The 27,687-nt window shown below is 31.3% G+C and overlaps 1 protein-coding gene across 1 annotated transcript; it reads left to right on the plus strand.

Moving 5' to 3' along the window:
* The first annotated feature begins 46 nt into the window (after positions 1 to 46).
* On the plus strand, positions 47 to 27,687 carry ND-23 (NADH dehydrogenase (ubiquinone) 23 kDa subunit). The gene is made up of 6 exons (XM_076511294.1): positions 47 to 224; positions 7,343 to 7,405; positions 16,927 to 17,016; positions 17,375 to 17,547; positions 22,422 to 22,550; positions 26,618 to 27,687. Exons 1-6 carry the CDS (start codon positions 185 to 187, stop codon positions 26,747 to 26,749), a joined length of 627 nt encoding a protein of 208 aa, XP_076367409.1. The 5' UTR covers positions 47 to 184; the 3' UTR covers positions 26,750 to 27,687.

A 27,687-nucleotide genomic window follows, 5' to 3' on the forward strand; every position in this document is an offset into this window, starting at 1 on the left:
TTATTTGAAAATACCATAATAGTTCTTATTTTACCACAGCAATGAAATATATTAATAATTTCCCAACTTGATATAGACACATACAAACAGATATATTGTTTGTTTTTCCTAAATCAAAGGTAACTTTTAAAAGATATCCGAGTTTTAATACTCAAGTAACTCGGTTTTGAGATTAGTTCTCAAAATGGCGTCTGCGCTGAGAAATGTGTGTGCGCTTCGGCTAGGTAATATACATTTTTTTTATAAATATTACAGTGAATAATTGAACGATGAAGTTGATTTACTGTGTAAAAAATCAAAATATGTGTTGTTAATTAACTTTATGTTGATTGCAATCTGAAAAGGAGACTGTTGTAGTTTAGTTAAGCCTTTTTAATTTTTAAAATTTGATTTTGAGTTCTATTCTAAGTCAACATTTTAAGAACAACAAGAGTTCATCGACGCTCAACCATGCACTATACCAAACTTTAAAAATCCTTTAAAATAGCCCTTCTCACTTAAATTATTTTATATATTTATCAAGCTTTCTTAAACTCCCACGAATTTACAGCATCCACCACATCTGCAGTCTGCAGGTAATCCATTCCAATGACCAACTATCTTGTTAGCAAAATAAGCGATTGTTAGCTGAATATGACTCCTATCCAGCCAAAATGTATACTTTTGTCTCCTTATATTACCCTTCTCCCCATTAAGTATTGTAAAGAGGATGCATCAACATCATTAAATTCCTTAACAGTAACAACCTTAAACACTTCAATAATATTCACTCCTCTATTTTTGAGAGAAAATAATTTCAGAAATGTTAACCTGTCTTTGTATGACTGTATGATAACCTTTCCATCCAAGGTATTACCTTAATTGCTCTTTTCTGAATCTTTTTCTCAACAGTTCAATGCCCTTCCTAAGATAAGGAAACAGAGTGAACACAGTGCTCAAAGTGAGGCCTCATCATTGACTTGTATAGTAATATTATAACTCTCTAGACTCAGGTTCAGTGTTTCTGTAGATCAGATTAAAAGCCATTTTTTCTTTTTTTTTAACCACTAACAACAGTACGTTACTTCAGAGAATCATCAACCTTAAACACTAATCTGTGATGACAAGAAAACCCACTTGTAGAGAAAATTATATATTTAAAAACGGCTGGTATGGGTAGTGTTTTCTACTAGTGCTTTCTCCACCCATTTTTAAATATGTAATGTTGAACACCAAGATTCTTTTTCTGTAACACTGTTAATGTTATTCCTATCAAATTATAGCTTGAATTCTAATCACCCACTTGCATTTAATTATTTTTTAAAACTTTATTTATTTGTTAACTTCATCAAATAATATATATCCTCATTAGAGTCTGCAATACTAAAAACTTTAATATCAAAAGCAAATAACTGTTTAAAATTAACTTTAGTTAAACAAGCTGCCTTTAGTCTTGTATCTAAGAGAAAGTTATTGTTCAATTAAATTTATGACTTATTGTTTATTTCTGGTTCAAATTTTTAATAGAAACATGAAAATGTAATGTTTAGTTAGGTGTATGAAAACAACTGTCAGAAGTAGGTGATCCTGTTTCTTTAGAAATGTTTGAAAGCAGTTGCTCACATAAATACTTTTTTGCTATACTTAAGCAGAGATATTTTAAGAGCTGGATATGTTGTTATTTTATTAAGTGTGTGGATTTTAATATTTTACAACATTGGTTATGTCATGGATATCTAACACTAATGAAGGTACACTTAGTAATGTGCATGTAGTAGACCTGTTTAAACTAGTCAGTTGAGTTAATAAGCATAATGAAGTTGTTTTATTTTGAGAAACATAGTACATCTTTTGGATAGACCAGTGTTCTGTTGAAACAAGTAGTATGTTCCCTCAAAACAAACTTTTGTTATGCTTATAAATCTATGTTTGTCATCTTATTTTATTAGCATAATGTGTGCCAAGACACGAAACCTATCTGAAATCAGAATATTAAATATTCGTAAGATATGCCACAGTTAACATCTCTTGATCAGTTGTATTCTGATATAAGCAAGTTCAAAGTATGAGCAGCTTTTAAGCTCAGATAATTGGTTTTGAAATGTTTTAAATTTACCTCACTATAACTCAAAAAATGTAATATTGTAATATTTTGTATGTAACCACTAGTTGATAACTGTTTACAGATATTAATGAAGATTAAGATTGGCATAGACTGACAGTTGAACTATATTGTACCTACCTCACAATTTAGCAAAACAATTCAAATTTATGTTTTTTAATTCTGTTGACTGTATGTGACAGAACACTTGCTTATTAAATAATGTGAAATAATGAATTAAATAAATATCAAAATTTTCAAAGTTACAATGCTTCTAGCAAAAAAGATATATAATATGAAATAATAAACTGAAAGTTCTCTGTAGTAAATCTATAATTGTATAATATATTGTTATTATAAGTATAATCTGTAGACATCATAAGAGAGTATGCAACACATCTTTCAGAGTATCAGTAAAAGTAACAGAAGTTTCAAACATTTATCAAATTGTGAGATAGCTACAACAGAGACTGAAGGTTAAAACAATGTTGATGCACAATCTGCACAATTAGTGTAAAAATGATATAATTATTCAACACAGTCTAATGTGCACCAGTTTTCAGATGGAGATGAATGATGACTGGTATATTGAGAATTCTCTGAAAGAAATTATTAATTACATTCCAATTTAAACCAGTATTTAGATAATGGTTTTGTTCCATGAGCTTAACTAATCTTTAATAGTTTCTACACAGTTAGATAAGGCATGAAGTTAACACTAATTAGCAAACTAGTAAATTTTTAGCTAGTTTGCAGTTTTTCTAGTAAAACTTAAAGGCATATCTGACATTGCAAGAACACATTTCAGAAGGAATATTTGGAGATTCATATTTTTGGTCAGCAATATACGCCAGAACTGCATGGCACACAGAGGTTAAGTATGAGGAAAGTGAGCTGCAATTTCAACTGAATTCATTGGCTGCTAGATTGCAGTTTCAACTGATTTCATTGGTTACTAGATTTGCCTTATCCAACCACTGCAGTGCAGTTTGTTAGCACTGTGGTTAGAAATAGTGAGTTTAAGTGGTATCTTACTGGCGGTAATAATGAACTGGAAATCATGTAAATTGCAGATGTGTTAACCATGGACAAATTAAGAGAAATGTAGAAAAGACATCTCATATTTAAATGATTTCTAGTTCATTATTACATCCAAATTAAATTCCAAAAGTTTAAGTGGTAAATGTCAAAAATAATATATATTTGACTTTGTAGTGACCAGCAGCAGTGGAGTACTGTATTATTTGTTGCTCCTGTCTATATGCACTAGTTTCTAGCAAGTCAAGCATCTTTTAAGTTTTACATAATTCAGATGAGTTTTAATATTCACATATATATATGCAAAAACGACTCGTTTGGGTTGAGAAAATATTTTACGTAGAAGATCGAACAACGTTTCGACCATCTTCGGTCATCATCAGGTTCACAAAGAAAGAAAGAGGTAACTGACCGGAAGCTGACCACATGTTTGGAAGGGGTTGTGTAACTGAGTTTTGGAATGTAGAGGGTGGTGTTAGATGTTTGAATATATAATTTTATATTATTTATTTTATTATATTTAATATAGGTATAAAGGCGTTCTTTTATATTGGTTTATTTTGGGTTTAAGTTGTTGTATAAGTGAGACTTCTTTAATTTTGCATTTGTTTATGTTTGTTTCTTTATTTAGTATTTGAGTGTTTTCTATGGTTATGTTGTGTTTATTTGACTTGCAGTGTTCAAAAATTTGTGAAGGTGATTTTTTATGTTCTTTGAATCTGGTTTCCATTTTTCTACTTGTTTCTCCAATATAGAAGTTGTGGCAGTTATCACATTGTATTTAATAAATAATGTTGGTGTGGTGTTTGTCAGTGTAGTTTTTACATAGTATAGACCTCAGTTTTGTGCCTGGTTTTTGAATAAATTTGGTATTAACTGGAATGTCATATTTTGTTACTAGTTTTTGCCAAATGCTGGTTATTTGTCTGCTGATGTCGGGAATATATGGTATGTAGCAGTATATGGTTTCGTGAATTTTTTAGTCGTGAGATATATTTACTTTTGTTGGTTGATTTTGCTTTCTGTCTAGGTGTGTGTGTATAATGTTTTCTATGGTTTGTGGAGGAAACTTATTGATGTTGATGAAGTATTGTTTAATTTTGTCTAATTCATTGTTAATTTTACCTGGTGAGCATAGTTTTATGGCTGTGTTTATTTGGTTTTTTAGCATGTTGAGTTTTTGTTTTGTTTCATGTGCTGAGTCCCAAGGAATGTATAGTCCAGTATGGGTTATTTTTTGGTGGATTTCTGTTTCAAATTGTGTGCTGGTTCTTGTAATTTTGAGATTAAGAAATGATATTTGATTGCTTTCTTCCTGTTCACATGTGAAGTTAATGTTGGGATGTATAGAGTTAATGTGATTGAAAAAATTAAGTGTGTGTTCTGTAGATCTGAATCCCTCAACTGTGTCATCTACATATCTGTACCAGTATAGTGGTGGATGTAATGCTGTATTAATTGCTTGTGTTTCAACTTGTGTCATAAAAATATTGGCTAGAACTGGTGATACTGAGTTGCCCATGCTTAGGCCATTTGTTTGTATATAGTTGTGGTTGTTGAACATGAAGTTTGTCTTTATTGTGATGAATTCTATGAGGGTTGCTAATTGGTTGCTGGGAATGTCTATGGTTGGGTTAGGGTCTCTGATATAGAGTTCTAAGGCTATCTTGTAGGCTTTAGTGGTTGGAACTTCTGTAAAGAGGGATATAACATCAAAACTGGCCTTTAAGGCTTTATAATTAAGTTGATTTAGATTAGACTTGAAATTAAAAGAGTCTTTGATAAATGAGCTGGCTGATGTTACATATATGGAGAATGCCCATGCTATGTATTTACCAAGATTGTAATTAAACGATTCATATGTGGACATTATTGGTTGTAATGGACAATCTGGTTTATGAGGTTTGGGGATGCCGTATATTTGTGGTGTGTGTGAGTCGGTTTTATGTAGGTAGGAATAAAGTGTTTGCGAAATTGTGTTGGCTTTTTTCATTTTTAGTAGTAATTTGTTTAGTTGCGTCTTGTGTGTCCTTGTTGGATTTGTGTGTATTGGTTTAAATTTATTTGTGTCTGATAAGATGTTCTTCATTTTTTGGATGCATTCATTCGTGTTCATTATGACAATAGCGTTAGCTTTATCTGCTTTTAGAATTTTTATGTTTTTGTCTTGTTTTAGGTTTTTAATGGAATTAATGTCTCTTTTTGTAATATTGTTTTTTAATTTTTTGTTTTGTGAAATTATGTTGATGGTTTTGTGAGAAAATTCTTTGAAAAAATTGTTTAAGATGTTGTTTTTAGGTGTTTCTGGAAAATATAAATTTTTAATTTTACCTGGGAAGTTTGGCTGTTGGATGTCAATAAAATTATCCAAGTTGTCTTCCTTCTGTTGGTTGTTTCCTTGTTTTTGTTTTCTGTGGAAAGTATCACAAGTCCCCTGGCTAGATCTTCTAAACATGTTTTGATTTCTATGGTTGGAATGTACCTAGGTGCTATTGCGAAGTTGAGTCCTTTGTTAAGTAGATGTATCTCGTCTGTGTTTAATTGTCGGTCGGATCTGTTAATTATGAGGTTAGTTAACGGTTTGTCGTGATGTCTTTTCTGTTGTTTGCATCTTAGTTTTTCTAGTTTTTTGTTGTGGCAGATCTTTTTGTCTCTGTTGCTCTTAGTATTGATTTGGTTTATGTTTTGTTGTATAAGTCTGTAAATCTCTGGTTTAATGCAGCATGCCAGTTGATGGTCTAGGTTCATTTTTTATTTTTTGTAAGTCATGTAGTTCATTGTATTTTGTGTTCAACATGGCTTTAAATAGTTTTTTCTGTAAATTTTGGATAATGCTTGTGTATTTATTAAAATCTTTTGAAAGTTTTACCTTTACAAAATTAGGGGTTAGTTGTTCCTTTCTACAAGTGGGTTTTCTCAACATCACTGAATATTCAACTATATTTGAAAACATGACACATAATATTTATATATATTAATACATGAAATATATAATTATAATACAGTTACATGTAAATTTAAAGGATAATAATATTGTTATTAGTAGCTGTCACAGAAGTGTAAGTGAAAACCAAAAAAAGCTAGTAACCATTTGTTTGTGTCGTCAGATGTCAAGGTTGAAAAGTAGAGTATTAGTTTTCTTTGTGTGGTAACTAGTGTGTCATCCAGTCTTTTCATAAACAGTTTAAAGGAGATATTTTGTATAGATGTTTCTTGTTTTAAAGTCAGACAATGATGGTGTGTCGTCATTTTGATGCTTTAATTTTTTTTTTATGAACTTCAGGACAATTTTAATGCATTCAATAAAGTTACATGAAAGAAATGCATAAAGGTTGCCAAGCACTTGTTTACAGAACAGTTCTGAAAAATTTCATAGAAAATTCTTCTCAGTTGAATTAATGGAGATGGTTCAACATTATTGTTAGAGAATAGGGTTCATGTGAATGAGTGAAGATGGTACAACATTTTTCGATAATAGAGCTCATGAATAAGTGGAGATACAATATTGTTAGAGAATAAAGTTCATGTGAATAAGTGGAGATGGTACAACATTGTTAGAGAATAGGGTTCATGTAAATGATTTTTGTTGATTTTCAAGTAAAGCAGACATAAAAATAGAGAGATTTAAATGAAACATTTCCACAAAGGAACTTGTATGAGATAACCACATAAAACAAGTAATAACAATAAGCATGAATATTGAAGTTATAAAACACTAACAAGAACACTTTCATAGAACACATCAGCGTGTGTGTGTTACATCATTTAATAGCACTGATTTCATATGAACAATTTGCCAATCAGATACAAGAAAGGCATGATCATATGCAGTGTTTGTGTGCCTGTTCTTTCTTGTGGATAATAAGGGAGATTCCAGCAAATCCTCTTTCTTAATGTACATATAATCTTTTCTCATGCTAGAGAAAGATTCTACTTTTAATGTTATAGAACAGTGGTTCCCAGCCTTTTTTATGTCCTGCACCCCTAAAAAAAATTTAATATGTTCTTGCATCCCTAGTTGGGTGCTCATATTTTCTTGCAATTACTTAGTAATGCTGAAAAATGGAATAAAAATGTAAGTAAGAATTTATACAACTTTATATACAATGAATGGTTGCTCTTAGTCATTCAGATAGTACCATAATACTGTACCAGTGTGAACAGAATATAGATTTAGATGTATTCTAAGATAGTTTTAATTTAAATATTCTTTCTATTTTACAGCTGGCAGATTCTACTTAGCTGCTGTTAGACCATTTTCTGTCAACTCCTCGAAACTGACTTATAGTAAGTCTGGGATATTTGTTCCAGAAATTTCTTTTGTATGATGTAGGGAATATGTTGCCAATTATAATATGGGTTGGCTTGTATCAGTACAGTTTCAACCTAATGGCATACCATGGCTATTGTAGACTGTGTGATAGAATGAATTTATTATTGAGGATAATTATTAATATCTGTTTGAAAGTTTCTGTTGAAATTATTTTGTATGTAAATGTTGAAAATAATTTCCATTTCTTTTCTTAGGTGAACACATTTATTTATACATTGACATTTTAATGTATTTTTAGTATAACTGTGACCAAATGGTTGTGAAAGGTTATTTACAAGTGAAAAATATGTAAAGTGCTTTGAATATGTTGAAAAATATAAGCACAATTTATGTTTAGTTTATGAAACAAGCATAAAATATAATTGAATAAATAACTGGATCATGTTTCAGCTTCAAACAGCTATCATGATTATGGTTTAATCCTGCATTGGTCATCTAGAGTCTTCACGGACCCCAAAATTTTTTAAACATCGGTACATATGTTTATGGTTCTATGTACTTTCAGTAATTGGCTAGTTTGTGTTAAATTGTTACACTTAGTTTAGGTGGCAAAAAAATAAATGTTTTGATATTCAATGTTCATTTATTGATTAATAAAGGAAAAGCCTCCTAGTTGCACAGTGGTATGGCTGCAGACTTACAACACTAGAAACTGGTTTTCAATACCTGTGTGGGAGAAAAGCTTAGATATCCCATTGTATAGCTTTGTGCTTAATTTCAAACAAAGAAACAGATAAAGGAAATGATTTTGAGGGTTAGTGTTGTTTTTTGTTTCAAAATTATAGTTTATTATTATTATTTAAATATTTTTAACGTAATATTTTATGATATGGTCCACTCAGACCACAAAAGACTAACATAGAGTAAAGTATGAGACATTTATGGTTAAAAACTTTTACATTGTTTTACTTACTCATTGGAAAATATTGACAATGGTAATAAAAGTTTAACATTTATGAATTTTAACACTTGTGCTACAGGCTTGGTGTAATATACACATGTACACATTTGCACACATTAAGTATTTGCACTATAACTTTTGATGCAGCATGTGTATGTTTGCAAGATTTGGTAGACTTAGTAAAGATTACAAGTATTTTATATAAAAAAATCAGTTTTTAATTAAAAATTTGTTTGTGAAAGAATAGAGTCTGTTTCTTTACTAGTCTGAGTGCAAAGTGATTTCATGTTATGATTGAAAAACTATTTTTCCTCCTCAAAATATCATATATTATTTGTGTAATCTCTAAAACCTCATGAATACATTTCTAAAGTTTATTTTCAGTAAGACTTTATATTTTAGGTTATTTTCTATATTATGTGGAATCTGTCACTTAACCAACCTTACAATCATTGCAAAAAATTAAGAAATAAACATAAATTATGCTTTTTTCTTGCTAGACAGACTACATATAATGCAAAAATACAAATGTTTCGTCTAAGTAGCTTAAGTTTTATAACACTATATGTTTACATATATATTATTTTTTATTATATTGACCTTCCAGTCATGCCTAGCTAATATTACATAACTTGCATTGATATGATGCACATGCACTCCTGTTATGTATCCAGTGATATGAAACTGATCTTTAGTCTTCTCTGTCTTAGGTGTGTTTTAGTGGACTAGTATTTTGTAATATACAGCCACATTTCAATTATTATACATTATATATACATATGTGTGTATAGAGATTATTACTAGTTAGAAATAAATTATTGAATTTGTTTTTTCTTAAAATATAGAACACTAAATCAAGAAGTAAAGTAAACAATTACCTCTTCTCACTACAACCTTTGTACTCAGTTGTTGCTGGACATAGGTTGCTAAGCCTTTTAAAATTTTGCATGTGGAGAATATCAATTTTTTTTAGGTTTATATATATAAACTTGAAAACTTGGATTGAAAGAGTGTGGTAGCCTCTTCACAGATTAAAATGGTTGAGAAAACCACTCTGGGGACATTCTAAGCTGTTGATTAGTTATTCATTTCATATACTGTAGTAAGAGTACATAGGGGACTGTTTTTAAAAATGGAAAGAGCTGAATGGGGATATTGTCTTTGATTCAGTAAGTAAACAATCTCTCAGCAAAATAAAAAGATATGAGGTTCTTATTTTATATTTTAGCTTGTCAATATTAGTAACTTGAGATCCTGATTTGTATAAACTATAGACTTAGTATTTTGACATTACAAATATCTAAATTTAAATAGTGGTGCATTTAACATATGTGATTCACTAAAATCTATATTTAGTTATCTTTTAATATTTAATGTCAAATAACGAAAATGATGCATATATAATATTAATGTTTGAATTATAATATACAATTTCATTCCAAATAAAATAGTTCACTAAAATTTCGAATGCAAGTCAACAAACACAAAGACATGGCCTTTAATTCTTGACCCATTGCAAAAGGATTAATTAACATTTTGAATGTGTAAAAGTTAAAAAAATAATGATTTTTAGGCTGCAACAACATGCTTGTGAATTTTGTTTATTCCTTAAAAGATGGAATAAATAAAAACTTTGTATATCATGTTATTGAGATAAATATTTTACAGATTAGGATGTGTAATCAGTTTATAGGTTCTTGAGTGTAGGCAACAGTCATGAAAATCTAAGTCTTAATTTTATGTTTTATTTGTTCTATAATTTGGTTTGTTTAGAGACATAAAAATTTTCTGCCAGTTGGTGGAATTCTGACTTTTTAGCCTCCCCCAGGGTGATTTGGGGGGTTGTAGTTGTGTATATCATCAACATTCTGATTGATAAGTGGAATACTTGGGACAAGTATGAATATATGTTGTTCTTTTTATTTCTCAAACTTACCACAATTATTGCTTGGTCAAATGGTATAATATTTAGCAAATGAAGAAGGAATCATTAGGTTAAGATAGTTGAATAAAGTGAAATTTGATGGCTGTTATTTTTGATGCTGTCCAGACACTGACATTTCTACAAACATCATTGTTATGATGGTATGAAAGCATATATTTTAGTTGACAAGTTGATGAAGAGTTATGTTTAGAATTATCAAAGAAGAGAGAGTTAAACAGAAAGAAATTGACAAGGGTGTAAGAAATCATTTTTAATGGAGTATGACTACATTTTATTTTGTGAACTGCAGGGTTAGAGTGTATTAGCTGTGTATGTGTGCAAATAGAATAACAATAAAATAGAGAGTAAATTATATTTGATTTAATATTAGCATCAGGTACGAATATGATAGAATAGTGGTTGGTGAACATTCAAGTACTAGTGACCATTGCAATATTAGGTTTGTGATTTTACTGCATGTAGAATTGAAGAATAGTACCCTGATTCCAAATTTTAGGAAAGCCAATTTTGATGGAATGAGACATGATCTGGCTTCTATAGGTTGGACTAAAGAGTTGGGACTGAACAGATGTGGGAAGCATTTAGAGAAAGATTGGTATGTATACACAGCATACATGTTCCCTACAGAAAAAAATGGCAACAGTGGAATAAACCAATATAGTTTATTAAAGGTTTAAAAAGTCATATTAGGGATAAACATAAGAAATTTAATTATACTGGAAATAATAAGAACATAGAGGATTATTAGAAATCAAAACAGCTGGTTAAAAAGGAAGTTAAAAGGGCAAAAATTGCACATGAAAGAGGGTTGGCTGAGAGAATTAAATCGAAAGATAAGGAATTCTTTAGGTATATGATGGGTAAGCAGAATGTTAGGATGGGGATTGGGTCTCTTACAAATGATAGTGTGGAGTTGATCTTAAAAGATTATGAGATTGTAAACTTATTAAATTATATGTTATCTTTGTTTTTTTCAAAGGAAGATACTAGTATTATGCCTCAACTACAGCATTTAATGTAAGGGGAAAACATTGATGTAAAAGATATCATTGTAAGTTCTGAAACTGTATAATAAAACATTGGAATTTAAAATTGATGAATCCCCCTGGATCAGACAACTTTTATCCTAGAGTTTTAGAGGAATTTAAAGATATTATTTTTGATCCAGTAGCTAATATTTTTATAGGTCATTGAGTAGTGGAAGTATATTAGAAGATTGGAAGGTGATACACATTATCCAAGTAATTATAGACCAGTTATTCTTACATCAGTAGTTGGAAAGGTATTGGAGAGTGTGATTAAAGATGCATTGCACCTGTTCAGTGCCATAGATGAGATAACTCGCCCAAGCAGATTTGTAACACAGTGCCACGGATGAGTTAATTCGTTCTTAATAATACCTAACTTCAACGCTAGATATCAGCACCATACATGCATTTGACCTACTTACAAATTGTTTCACTTTCGATCCAAAATGGCATCACGAAAAAGTTACAAAATGAAGAAGCATTAGAGTTGTATTGTAGCAGCTGAAATACTTGGCAGTCAACAGGTTAAAGCAATTTGATATAGTGTCAAAAACCAGCTTTGTTTTCACTAAGATAAATTCTTGTTTAACAAATGTTCTGACATTCTTTGAGGATTTTATTGAAACAGTTGGTGAATGAAATAGTGTGGATTTGGTTTACATTGATTTTCAGAAATAATTTGATAAGTTGCCTCACAAAAGACTTGTTACAAAATTAAATCTGTTGATGTAGGGGAAATACTATCCAATTCAATAAAAAAAATTTGTCTGGAGAGTAGAAAACAGACTAACTTCATCAAATGATCTAAAACTCCCTATAAGTCTGTATCTCTGATGCAGTTAGCTATCCCAAAAATCTTAACAGCATATGCAAACATTAAAATTTTATTAGTCATTCCAGAGTCAATATCATTAACATAAATCACAAATAGTGGAGGACCCAGCACAGAGCCCTTATGCACACCACTTGTAACTAGGATCCAGTCAGCTATAACTCCATTTAACCCTAATCTCTGTTTTCTACTCTCCAACTAAATTTTTTTATCAAATTGGATAGCATTTCCCCCACACCAACAGGTTATGTTTATCTATCAAAATGTCAGGTTATGCATGTAGGTTTTCTTAATTCAAATTATTGTTACAATTTAAATGGGAATACATTAAATACTGTGGTTAAAGAAAAAAATCTTGATGTTGTGATTGAAAAATCTCTCATCTAAACATTGTATTGTAGCTAGCAATAGGGCTAATTGGATTTTGGATAGTTTTTATAGAAATACTGAATACAAGACAATGGATATTATTTTTTCACTGTAGATTACTTGTAAGGCCTCATTTAGTGTACTTTGTACAGTTTTGGGCTCCCTTCCTCAAGAAGTACATTGAATTGGTGAAGAAGGTTCATAGAGGAGCCACTAGGATGACACCTGGGATGGTGGGATTATTCTGTGAAGAGAGACTAAAATCTTTGCCTTTAGGCTTTATAGACTAGTAATGAAAAGGGTGAAATAAAAGGTCAAACAGGGTTTTGAAAATCTACAGGTTTTATAGAAACATGGAGAGTATTGTTAAGTATTTAAGGGTTAATAATTTCTACTCAGTAAAGGTTAATAAAGACCTATGAAGGAAATACAGTTATAACTTGGTTATGCAGAATCTCTATATCTGGAGAACCCTTATAACTAAAACTTTCAATATTTCCTTATACAAATACTCATTGTAGCTTATTGGCATTGCTGTGGCTTTAGTTGCTTTCCCACTGACAAGAATCAGTTGTTAGCTACCTGTAATGTGATTAATGATTAAATTATTGTTTTTGTACAATTTAAGATTTCTTACAATGTTTATTATTGTTTAAAACTACTGTTTCTATAACTGATCTAGAAACAATGTAGTTTAGAAGATTAGCAAAATGTCAAACATTTCCTGTAAGATACTATAACAGAAGTACTTTTGTGATCAAAATTGCTGCTTGTCTGGCACTTGGAAGATGCAAGATAATAAAGCTTTAACTTTATTTTATAAATTAGTTCTTACTTATAAATTACAGGCCTTCCAATTAAATGGACTAGAAATGAACCATATTACATCAGCAAGTACATTTAAGCCTAACATCTAGTCTTGCTGGTGCTGTAATGGGGTTTTTTATCCATGTAGGTAGTTTCATATCAAATCTGTCCTCACCTCCATTAATAAACAAGTAGAAATGCTACATTGACAGTCCAAGAAACTTGTCAGCTATAGTTGCAGCCATTTTATATAATGGAAAGGTGAAAATTACTCATTTTTTACTGTCCTCTTAAGCTAAGAACAACTGTTAGTATTGTTAAAGTATGGGGTGTTGTTTGTGTCAGAGTGTAATTGAGTTACAGAAGTTTTTATAAAATTAAATAAAAATTATTTCTGACTAATGAAAGTTAGTGATCATGGCCAGTCTGAAGATTAGTGGGGCCTGGGTAATATTTGAGAACAACAATGATAATAATAATAAACACTCTTCCATATTTTCTACTGGTTTTGTAAAGCATAACATTTTTACTTAGGTGGTTGGTGGAGCTCCAGATATGGCCTAGGTACTACACCTAGGTGGCCTACACATTCAGCTGATACTGATGATAACAGTAAAATACAATATGCAAGTTCTTCTGTATTACTAGTTTAAGAACTAATTGATGAAGTGTCAGCATGTTGAAGACAGAGTGCAAATTACACAGACCTGCAGTGGTTTTTTTATCATTTTGAAATTTTTATATGGTCTCCAGTAATTCCTCTGCACTGAATCCAAAAATGATATCTATTTTTCTCCATCATATACAGATTTTTCTCAAAATGTCATGTGTACTTTTACATAATTAAATCATTTTCTCTGAAACAGGGTCACATGTTGTTATGTTTAAAATGTTGACAATTACCAGCTATAGATTTCTGCAGACCAGTCATGACATGAGTGTCTTATTGATTGTTTATTGTGGTAAATGAAATAATCATTAGATCTAAGTAAGTTGTTTTCTTCTTGATTTGTAAAAAAATTTTATGTGATAGAACAAAATGAATATTATGTTTCAAATCTGCATAACTGAATTATAGACAATCCATTATTACAACCAAAACAACTTTTATGAAGTTTAAATTTGCAGGCCCGTGTTATTTTCAAACCAACAAATACTGACAACCTTTTAGAACCTGTCAGTCAATAATTTGTTTGTTTTTCTTTAAAAAAAAAAGACTGAAAATTATTAAAATAATCTTTTATTTTATTAAGTTTTTATAGGTTTTGTAGTTAACATATGCAATGTTTTCCATGTTATTTATATAGAAGTATTCATTTACTTGCACAAAGCTAACTTCCCCAAGAAAATGTGGTAACAAAATTATTATTTTGTGGAATTGAATTTTGAAATAAAACTGATCTACTGTTGCATGCATATGTTGTATACATTTCTTTTTATATTAGAATTATTGTTACTTCATAATAGCTTCAACCATTTTTTGTTTGAACTTTTTCTTTTTAATTGGAAAGAGAGTAGATAGATCTTTGGAGCGAGATAAGGATAGGATGTATTAAAATTTTAACATCTTTGACATGTGTCAACCATTGAATCTAACTATTGTAGCTAAAAAGGAACATCTTGGTGGCCTAATGTTTATAATAGTGTTGACTCTTTGGAAATTAAAGATAAAGATACTTATAAATAAATAGTCTTTAACAAGCATCAAATAATATGAATCTGGTAATACTAATCCAAACCATAATTCTTGACAGGTTTTAAAAAACTTTCAGGCTTAAATGCCAATTTTGTGGTCTGAAAAATAATCCACAATGTTCAGAAACTTTGGTTTCTCTTCACCCAGTGTGAGAAAATTATTGATACTATCAAAGATAGAATGAATTGGTCTCTGAATTTAAAGGGTTTTGTGAGGCACAGTGTTTGAGAACTTTTAAGCCATGAAGGATAAAGACTTAGGCTGACTAAGAAAGCAAAGAAGCTATTGCTACTCTGAGGTGGAGCACATGCAGTTGGTGACACTATGTGGTGCTGAAACATTCCTTCATTCACTTCTTTTGCTTTTTTCTTGTCTCCAGCTCAGACATTTTTTTGTTTCTTTTTAACCTTTTCAGCCTTCTTCACAGCTTCTACTAACACTAGAAGGGAAATAGTCAAAACAAGACTTTCATTCTTTGAGCTCATAAAATGACCCCCCCTAAAAAAAAAAAAAAAAAAAAAAAACCTGTTAATACTAGTACCATAGTTTGCTTAAACACTTGCCAACCAGCACCAAATAGTAATAGAAGTAAACCACTTGTGTTATTAAAATATCTTCTGTACACCAATATGAACTACAAAATTAAATGATTGACAAATAATATTAATATGGCCTGTAATAGACACTAGTACTAAAGTTTTCTTATATGGTTGTTAACCAACAATAAATGGTAGTATAAGTGTTTGAAATTAGTGAACCTAAAACAACAAACGTTTTAGCTTACAATATGAAACCATGAATGCTTATGCATAAGATGAGATTTTCTTTTTGGTCTCTAAAGCAAGTATTTGTTGTAATGAGTTTGTGTGTTTGTACAAGGTTATTTGTAAAAAAAACAATTTACATTTCAGTTGTACATACAGTGTCTTTATAAATAATACACTTGCATTTGCTCGTCCATAATTTTCTTGACTTGTTTAAGTTAAAATATACAAGTACATTTAATTCAGCATAATCAACTAAGTTTGCCTTCATTACAACTTTACAATTCAGCATAATCAGCTAAGTTTGCCTTCATTACAACTTTACAATTCAGCATAATCAGCTAAGTTTGCCTTCATTACAACTTTACAATTCAGCATAATCAGCTAAGTTTGCTTTCATTACAACTTTACAATTCAGCATAATCAGCTAAGTTTGCTTTCATTACAACTTTACAATTCAGCATAATCAGCTAAGTTTGCCTTCATTACAACTTTACAATTCAGCATAATCAGCTAAGTTTGCCTTCATTACAACTTTACAATTCAGCATAATCAGCTAAGTTTGCTTTCATTACAACTTTACAATTCAGCATAATCAGCTAAGTTTGCCTTTATTACAACTTTACATTTATTTTACTTTGCAATAATTTACCTTTGCTTCTATTCTTAAATTGCTATAAACACCTTTTAGCTATTTTTTTTCTTTAGTATTGGGTTTATTCTTCATTTTCATTTCAAACTGTAAAACTGTGTCATATACTGAATGCTCTGAGCTGTTTCATCCCATTATTCTATTTTATTGTTTACTTTACAAGTAGTTTTATTTTATTGCATAAAGTTATGATTAACTTGAATTTGTTTCAAATAGACCAGGATTTATTGACATACCACATAATACCTGCAAACAAGTGTAGGTTAAATGTTGTGATAAAAATGATAGAATAAGGAAAAAAAAAAAAAAGCCACTGCAAATGTTTTTCAAGTTATGGTAAGTTAAAATTTATTTCTCAAAAGAAAGAAGTACTGTAAATGTGAATTTGGAATTTATAATGTACAAAAGAAATGTATTGATATGTTTTGTTTTTTTGCAACATCTTGTGTATTGATTTTACTTGTATATATGTTTTGAACAGAAATAGTAAATCCAGGAGATCCCAGCATGGATTGGAAAGATATCACAGATCGGGCAGCTAATACTGCTTTCTGGTCAGAAATAATTAGAGGTTAGTATCCAGATTTGAGAAGAATATAGAAATGTATTCTACAGGTCTAAGCTAATAATGGTGCTGGTCAACAACATGGAATTCTGTTCTCAGAAATAACTGTGTAAAATAAGAAGCTTCCATAGAAGTATCAATATTATAAACCTTTTCATTTAATCTGTAAAAGTGATTGGCATTTTTGTGTTTAGTATATTCCATTGTATATTCAGTGTTGTGTGTATTCTTAAAATTTTTTTATTCTATGATTGATAAGAGATACTATAACATGATAGCTAAAGTTACTGTTTATTAAAATAAATTATTTCAGTATTTTCACATATTAAAAGATATTAATAAAATCTTCGTTATCATATAAAAGGTTTAGGTGTTACTTTGGGACACATATTTAAAGAACCAGCAACAATCAACTATCCGTTTGAGAAAGGTCCTCTTAGTCCTCGATTCAGGGGAGAACATGCACTACGAAGATACCCATCTGGTGAAGAGCGTTGTATTGCCTGTAAATTGTGTGAGGCAATTTGTCCTGCACAGGTAAAGAATAAAGTTTTTGGGACTAAATGTATTTGACTATAGTAAATTACTGTTGCAACAGTTGAAAACATCCAGAATTTTATCTTTTCATAACTAGAATAGAAGTTTTTCAGGTGTGGTGATGTTTTTGTAGGCATGATACAGGTAATTAGAAACTCGTTCAGATCATTGTGTCAGGACAATATTATACCACATTAGTCATTAAAGAAAGTTTGTACTTGGCTAGATTTCTGTGTCTCCTCTATGCAAGAGTATCACTCTACTCATGTGGGATAGTAGTGGAGGGGGATTGTTTAAGGTAGTATGGAGAAGCTGATCTCCCCTTAAACATCTAATGTGAATCATCCCCAGTAGGAAATATGAGAAGGGGTAATTTGACTGTTCTATCAATTTTATTTCTTTCCTCGGTATCATATTCATTATCTTGTTTCTCACTTTTTAATCCTAATCTTACCTCATTTTGTTTACCATTCCTGGACCATTTACATTTCTGTGACATCAAGCCTCAACCTTTGTTTTTATGATTCTTGTTTCCTTGATTTTTATCATTCTTCATCCGTTTCAGAATTCTCCTGTTTGGGATTGCCATTGCTTACTGGGAGAATGAGTGGAGGTGAACTATTTGCATTAGTTTCACCCACCATAACCCAGTATTCCTGTCTTTTCCTGATCCTTTTTACCACAGTTATTTTAACTCTCCTTCCCTGTTCCTGTCACCTTGTTCTTGTCTTTCTCTGTCCATAGATACGCTTGCTCTATTCCCATACCCAACTTGGTCTTTAGTACCATCTTGTAATTCGTACTTGTGTCCCTTCAAACTATTGGCAAACTGCAACTTCTACAACTTTTTCTGCAGAAATCTTTTTCTTACTTCTCAGATATGGTTATCATCATTCAGACCTTTATGCTAGCAGCTCTTCCCATACCCTTTCCATTGTTGTTATATTCTAATTTATCCAGAGAAGTCCTTTCTTTCTCCTTTCCTTTTATTTCACTCTTTTATGACTGTTTGACTCCAGAGAAACTTTTGTGCAGTGTTCATGCTCTTTGTTGATGTTTAGCTTGTACTTCTAACTTTCAGGGTTTCTGTCTTCCTTACTACATTCCTCTTCTTACAGGGACAAGTATTTTTATACCTTTATTTGTAATATCTGCCAGATTATTTGTTTGATCTATTTTTCTTATGAGATTGTTGAATGTGGATATTCTGGATTTCATCCCAGCAGATTCATCACCTCTTTCATTCCCTTGCTATTCACTCCTGATTGCTGGTGGACAAGGTCCTTCAAACTGGCATCTTGAATACCTTGTATAACTTTGTTGTCAACTTTCTTCACCATCAGACTATCTTGTCTCTCATCATCTTGTCTGCCCCTGTTTGTCATTCTACCTACCATTTTTAGACAGTTGAGTACATTCTCTGGTTCATAGCATTTACTTACATGATCCCACCAGGAGGCTGGTTTTGCGTCCTGTGTCATATTTAATTCGACAAATTCCAAATCAAATTAGGATAACAGTAAACACTTATACTATTCACCTTGGCTTCATATATGTCCAAAGTTGAGGTGGGGTGTTTTTCAAGACCACTTCAGGTACCCTTGTGATACATTTTGATATTTATCTGATATTTGATCCAGATAGATTTATGAAGTCACTCATTACATTCTTTCCTGTAAAGATCTTTTGGACTGAAGCAGGATTGGTAGGAATCTGGGTATTTTCTCCAGGTCTCTCAACTTTGAATTATTTTCTTTTTTTCTTCAAGTGGAGCAAGGAAGACCCTTACCATTTACCAATTCCTAGCTGCTGGGGTGGTGAACCATGGGAAACCCTCATTGACTAGGACCTAACTGCTGGGTCTAGAAGAAGGGGTGCCAGTTAGTGAGATGTGTGGTAGGGGTGACAGTGTCATTGTAATTCAGGTCACCCCTCATATTATTAAACTGTTAAATGTGCCAGAAGTATTTCATACTATATGCCCCTCCTCCTGCAAGCTGCAACTGTTTTGCAGAGTTGAGGTAAGCACATACTATTCACACATATTCTCCTACAACAACTGATGCTGTCCTACTAGTAGAGTTGATGCATGCATGATTGATATTACATAACTTATGACATGAATTTCTGTTCCATCCCTCCCACACCTGGTGTTGGTCTAAGAATCTATCTGTAGAATTGAGACAAGCATGGATTACAATCTCTGTGTCCTCTTCCTGGAGTTAGTGTCAGTCAAGTAACTCTGACAGTAGAGTTGAGGTGTACACTAGGTACACATATTGCTCTTTGACTTCTTGTATGCATGTACTTGGGCAGACATGTGCTTATTTCATTCATGACCATGACATGTAGGGCTTGTTTGTCACTTCTTCCTTTTTACTCTTGGTAAAATGTACAGTGGCAGAAATGAGATGCAGTCTCCTATGGATGAGCCCCTATAGAACATCTGCCATCAGGAGTCACACTTTATGGGTTTTCTCAGGTCCTTCCAAAAGGGAGCTCATCTAGATAAATTTCATGCCATTCTCTCCACAATATTAGTACCGGAATCTAGTTTTTTTGTCTCAGAATTTAACATTTTCCACACCTGAAAATAAATTTTTGATAGATACCTCTTTATGCACTACCTAATTTGGGTGCAACTTAGTATTCTTGACTCATGAAAGAACAAATAACAAATATCACAAGTACTACAGCGTAGAGGTAACTAGAATGCATGGATGTTGTGTTTCTCTCCTACTGGCATGGAGGGTTTTTACTGCATAACAACTTCATTATGCAATAGCACAGTTAACAAAAAACTTCACAAGATCAGGTAGAAGTTGCCTAAAAACTAGAGGCATGCAAATCTCTAAGGAACATGCATGTTATTTATGAAAGTTTTCTGTAAAGAAAATGTTAACTCTAGTTGTAATAAGTAAGTACTTTACATCTGTTTATTTCACATTTACTATTCCAAATATTACATCTCTACAAACTTTCAACCTTTCTTTAATGTCAACCTTCAAGTTACCACTTGTTTCAGTTATACCTGTGAATACTGGTTACTGATATTTTACTGGTTTAAATTACCACTTGGTTCAGTTTTATCTGTGAATACTAGTTACTGATATTTTACTGGTTTAAATTACCACTTGGTTCAGTTTTATCTGTGAATACTGGTTACTGTTGATATTTTACTGGTTTAAGTTACCACTTGCTTCAGTTTTATCTGTTAATAGTGGTTACTGATATTTTACTGGTTTAAGTTACCACGTGGTTCAGTTGGTCAGCTTAGGAGATTTAAATTAGTTCTAAATACAGGTATTAATTTTCATAATGAAATAAATAACTGGATTGGTCAAGAGTTTCTTTATTGTACATTGGAAGGTCTTTTAGGTTTTTGTGGAACAATAAAGAGAAATTACAAAATTCAATTTTTGTAGTGGATAAGATAAATTTAAGATCTTTAGCAGTTGTGGATTTATGTTTCTGTACTTAGTGTAAGATTGGATCATCAGAATCAAAGTTGGTTGAAAAGCTGTTGTTCATTCTAATTTATTTTTGCTTTACCTATATTAAACTGGGAATGCATGATTCTCTTTGTAATAAATGATAGACTAGAAGAGAAAGTAATATCATTCTATGTACTAAACAATATGACCAATGTTATTATTGAAGATAATAATAAATAAATAACATGCCTTACCCAGGAAACAGATAAAATACTTGCTGTATGCTTTACATACTCTTGGAGAAGAAATTGTTGATGAAAGACTTATTTGAAATATAGGTACTGGTCAAATTGATTTGCTAACATTTATTTTATACATTTTATTGTATACATATATATATTTTTGTCATTGTGAAAAGGAAGAAATACAGTCACATTAATTTGAAATTGGGTAATTTAATTAATTAACATTCTATGCATAAGAATAATTTTAAAGCCATTAATTAAGTTTATATGCTGTGTTTGACAATAGGTTAATAAAATAACAATAATAAATTCTAAGTTTGTGGGAAGTATCTGGGTTCCCTGAAAGTTTTTTGTTTTTAATGACATTTTCACCAACTTGCTCTATGGGCTTTAGTGTTGAGTGGAGTTGGTATAATTGAAATTATGAATTTTTCCAAGAAGAAATACCCTTAAAGTTAGTTCACAAGGTCGTGTTTACGTACATTATGTGTCTTCACATTTCTTGTAGTAAAAGGGACCTTCACTTAGTATTGAATGCAATATAATTATTGGCTTTTGCTATATATAACACACAATGCCAAAATGGGTATACATTGAAAAACATATTTAAATAAAACCAGCTTATGGTCTTAATTAAATATTGGCCTTACATATTTTGACAATACAATGTCGTCATTAGGTGAGAATTGAAAGACATGGATGTGTCATGTGCATACTTTTTATAACTAGGTAATATGCCCTGTGTATTGGTTTACTATTCCTGCATAACTTTTATCGAGTAGGTTGTACCTCATTCATGCTCAGATATTCTCTGAACTTTTATTAATATTTTTATATTAAAAAACAATTATTGTCTATTTAATAATTCATTATCTTTTTTATACTTTATTATTTTCAAAGATTGAAGAATAATATTGGCTTCAATACCTTTTGGTTGAGCCAATATCAGTTTTTTTTTTATCTATTTAGAATTATTAATCATTCTGTTGAATATTACAGCTATAAGCTGTACATTGTTTCTGGGAAACATTTGAATCAAAGTTCATGAATCTAATAATGATTAGAGAAAATATTTAGGACAGGAATTTTAACTTTTCTAATTCATTAGGCAGGGGTTTTATTACAAATGTTTGAAAAATTATAATTCATTATTTAGGGTCTTTATTACAGTAGTTTCTTAATAACATTTCTCTAGGCTATTACTATTGAAGCAGAAGAGAGAGCTGACGGCAGTCGTCGAACAACTCGTTATGATATTGACATGACAAAATGTATTTATTGTGGATTCTGCCAAGAAGCTTGTCCTGTTGATGCAATTGTGGAGGTAGAAAGAACACTATCATTGATAATTACATTGAGGCTTTTATATCAAACATTTCCATTAAAGAGAATGATTAATTATATATGCACTACTGTGCATAAATTACAGACCACCATTCTGTCTCTTGTGTACAATGTGAGCAGGATGAGATAAAGTAGTCATGTTAGAGACCAACATTCTGTATCTTGTGTAGAATGAGATCAGGATGAATTAGTGTAGTCATGTTAGAGACCATATTTCTGTTTGTTGTGTAGAATGTGACTGGGATAGAGTAATAATGTTAGAGATCACCATTCTGTCTCTTGTGTACAATGTGAGCAGGATGAGATAAAGTAGTCATGTTAGAGACTTACATTCTGTATCTTGTGTAGAATGTGACTGGAATAAATTAGAGTAATAATGTTAGAGACCACCTTTCTGTTTCTTGTGTAGAATGTGACCAGGATAGAGTAATAATGTTAGAGATCACCATTCTGTCTCTTGTGTAGAATGTGACTGGGATAAATTAGAGTAATCATGTTAGAGATCACCTTTCTGTTTGTTGTGTAGAATGTGACTGGGATAAATTAGAGGCCACCTTTCTGTCTGTTGTGTAGAATGTAGCCAGGAGAGTTAGAGTAATAATGTTAGAGATTACCATTTTGTCTCTTGTGTAGAATGTGACCAGAATGAATTAGAGTAGTCACGTTAGAGACCACCATTTTGTCTCTTATGTAGAATTGGACTGGGATAAATTAGAGAAATATTGTCAATCAAAAACCTTATTTCTTCAAACATCTTCCAAATCATAAACTTGGTTTAAATGATTTCTAATTAAATTATTTTTGAAATGTTCAAACTGACAACAGCAATGTTGATGCAAATAGAGACACAACTTTTAAATGCTCTAATAATGTGGCTGTTGTAGTTATGTCCAACATCAAGTAGCCTTCTGCATATTAAACTTCTATCATAAAATAGTTAGAAAACATTTTTTAGCCATGTCATAGTGGCTTATAGAATGGCTCTTGAGGTTTTTTCAAGTACAGACTTTTAACTTTTTGCTCTGTCATCTCTTAACCAGTTTAAGATATAATTACAGTTTTGGACTTAAAGAGGTCAAACCCTTTCGAGTGATCTGTTTGACCAAACCCAAGGTCTCGTAGATTAATTTACTCTAATCATGTTGTAAAAGGATTTCCATTTGAGGGTAGACTGATAGAGATGCTGATAAGTAATAAAATCAAATAAGTATAGTGCACCCCACATTTGGTATCGCTGGTGCACCAAAATAGGAAAAATATGTTTCATAGATTAATTTACTCTAATTCTGCCTGAAATAATTTCAAGTGCTGTGGCTATTGAGTATTCTGTCTTGTTCTTGAGATTTAGAGTTATGTTTGTCTACACAAAGCAAATTTAATTTTATTCTGTGTATGAATCTAAAATGACTGTTGATTTCTAACTATGAATATGAGTCCAGTTTCTGATGAAGTATGGCAGACTGTAATAGTTTCAAATAAAAAGGGCTACCATCAATATGAAAGTTTTGTTGGAACAAAAGTATCAAAACTGTATCACAAGATAGAATGAAACTGATACTACTTAGGATAAGAGTAGCCCTGGTAGATCATTTTAGCCTTCCAGATTTATATTAAGTCCTCAGGCTAAGTTCGTTTATAGACAGACTTAAATGTAGCAACTGCCTTTTTCAGAATTTCAATAAACCACTAATGTCAAGGTTAATACTTCTTCAGTGTAACACAAAATGTGTTAAAAAGAGATGAAAAGTTTCAAGGAAACCTTTGTTCTGAAAAGGCAACAAACAAGAGAGTTTTAAGTTTGCAAAAATAGAAAAAATTATACAACCTTTCAGAGGAGAAATATACTTTGGTCTGAGTAGGCAAATTCTGAGCTCTTTGGAACCAATAAACATTGGTAGGTTTGTTGCAGGTTAAAGGAAAATTGTCTGCAGCCTTCACACAAGTCTAGTGGAGTTAGTATCCAAGTAAGAGGGAGGTTAACTACCGCTAGTGTTGGTGATCTGATATAAGAATATACTCATTCATCAAGCATTTTTACTCTGAATGTTATTTAATAGGAGAAATTTCCTTTTCCTATGTTATAATTATATCCCAAACCCACAGTTTAACAATATATTAATAGAAAGGAATCAGATAAAATCCTTCCATGCTTAGTGTAGTCTCTGTACAACTTAGACTTCAATGTTTTAGAGTGTGGAAGTATCTTGATGAAGAAAAACGGTTATGGCAGTGGAAATAGAAGTCAGAACTCCAGACAGTACTTCTAGATTCTTCAAATTCAATTTTCACTGATATCCTCAAAAGCTAGAAGAAAGCCTTATTCATAGGTTTCAAGCAGTGTTTTCAGTTAAGACTAGACACACAAGGTATTAGAGAAATAAAAACTCTGGATTTGCTTTAAATTATTTATTTTTGCCCTCAGATACTATGAGGTTCTAGGGTATCTACTCAAAAAAAAAACATGATGTATTTATTTACATAATTTTAAGAGTAACATGTACATCATGTGAAGATATCGTATAAGGAGTTGCTCACAAATATAACATAATGTTTGTTTAGTAATAAAACTTGCCACAGAACTTTTGGATTAAATAACAGTAAAACAATGTGGTAGCTAAGCTGTGCCCACCTAAGATATTCCTTGCAACAGATAGTTCAGTTCCTAATTATATGTTATAAAATCATTAATTTCACAGATTATAATCCACTGATTGGGCAACTACTATGTGAAGTTTTCTCTTGTGCATCATGAAATGTGTTTACGTTAAGTTTTACGAACATTGTAGGTTTTTAAAAATTGTATGTAAAGTGTTGCAGCACTATTCACAGTTCCCATATATTTTGAAAATTCTGGAAAATAAATTGTTCCAGATTACAGGACAAGAAAAATGGAATAAGAATACAAAAATGAAATAAAGAATGAACAAACTATCAATATTCAGTTGTAACTGAAAAAATAAATTAATCTTGGAAATCCAAATATTTTGCAATATTCATCTGAGACTAAGACAGCAGTTACTAACGGTGAACCAGGATTAGTGTCCTTGGCTATACAAAGTAGTACTGTACTATAAGTTTGGAAGTATTGTAGGCAAAGATTTGGTAATATTTTCAGAACTTAGAACTGCTATCTGTATAACAAGAGGTGTTTGTTAGTCTAGGGTGATAAGAGGTGCAGGACCATGAGACAACAAAGCTTTGCATCTAAATAGAAATCTGCAAAGTCTAGCATCCATTATTACTATTTTAAAAGGATGAATCAGAAAAAGTGTAAAGAACTTTTTGTGTATGAATTGAGAACCTTGGCTCTATTGGGTACATGAAGCTGTGTGTTATCAACAACTAGGTTTGTGTTCCTCTCTTTTTCAAAGTAATGAATGTACTAGAGTTTGTTTGTAGGAGATATCAAAGAGAAGGATTTCTTGCCCAAAAGATTGCCCTTGTTAGCTGTAAAGACCTGTATTCATTAGGTTACCTTTGGAGGTGTGAGCTGTCATCAGTTTATAAGCTATAGAGTTCTGTGGTTTATTTGGAAGCTTATTAAACAGTCTTTTCCTTGATAGACATTTGTATGACACTATACTGTTATGATGTGACAATAGACCAAATTACATCCAAAGTCTCCAGTGTGATTATTTGGGAGTTCTGTGATTAGTCTTTCCGACTGATGGATGTTTGATTTGTGAAAGATGAGTTACTTATGGTATTAGTAATTCATTGCACTGCTTGATCAGTACTACTGTGTAAGAAGAGAATCTAAGTAACATATTCTTAAAAATTACACAATCAGAGCCACTATTGTAACTTTAAATGGGACATATTTTGAAAAACTGCACAGTCAGAGTTACTGTTGTAACACTTCTAATGACACATTTTTACAGTTGCTATATCATCCAACCAAAATTTTTGAAAAAATGGTTAAAGATAACTCAAATGTGTTATCAGTGTTGCAAGAGAATGCTAGTGTTTAATGTGGTGGAGTGTTTAAGTTATACCTATTATAAATGTTTTATAACATTATGAACTGTCTCTTGTTTTCATCCATAGGGTCCCAACTTTGAGTTTTCCACAGAATCCCATGAAGAGCTTTTGTATAATAAGGAAAAATTACTCAACAATGGGGATAAATGGGAAGCTGAGATAGCATCCAACCTCCAGGCAGATCATCTATATCGATAAGTGGTTTACTGACAGTTTATCACCTTAGATTAGAGTTCCATTACTGGATTTTGTTTGCCAAGTTCTAGAAACATGGGACATTATTCAAACAATAAAATATGGTAAATGTAAGGTAAATGAATCTTAACAATGATATTTCAGATAAAAGATACAGTGAATTCTGACATCTTTTGAAGAAGCACGTTAATTAGCTCTGAATTTGTAATAACCAAACTGAAGTTGAAACAATACCAAATAGTGCATGAAATTCAATAGAGCTTTCTGATGTTAAATGTTGAAACTTCCAGTTTTTTTTAGAAAAAGCTTGGATATGTAATTTAGTATTATAATAATTGTAATGAGCATGATGGTTCATATTTCAAGACCTGTTTGCTGTTTGATAACTTAGATGTAATCATACAGTTCATTGTACATAAGTAGATGTGATGAATAAAAAATACAACAGAGCTAATCTTGAACAAACTTGCTTGTTTATATTTCTTAAAAATAGATGACAGCACAGAACTGTTTGCGGATTATTGTTTCCAAAGTATATTAGTAAAGAAGTTCTGTATTATCAAGCTCAAATAACAAAGTGTATGAAGATAGATCTTTGTAGACAATTTTCAAAAATAATTAATTATACACTGCTTAAGTAGCTTACTTTTAATATAGCATAGAAGGCTATTTTTAATAAAGATGTTTCAAATTCAAGTAATTAGTTTCTTTTCTGGGTGAGACATATGCCCATAATTCAAAAAGTGTTTGTAATAAACATTACATAACCAATCTGTCATGTTTGTGGTCTGTTTCGCCCTGTACTGGTTTCCATAACGTTATGACGCAATTAAATATATCAAAGTTTGTTGTAATAGGAAATGATATTTGGTTTCTATTACTTTCTAATATATAAAACACATAAAACGTTATTCCAGTTCAATAAAGTTTTCGTCTGGTTA

This window comes from Tachypleus tridentatus, chromosome 7 (assembly GCF_004210375.1).
Source record: "Tachypleus tridentatus isolate NWPU-2018 chromosome 7, ASM421037v1, whole genome shotgun sequence".
NCBI classification, from domain to species: Eukaryota; Metazoa; Arthropoda; class Merostomata; order Xiphosura; family Limulidae; genus Tachypleus; species Tachypleus tridentatus.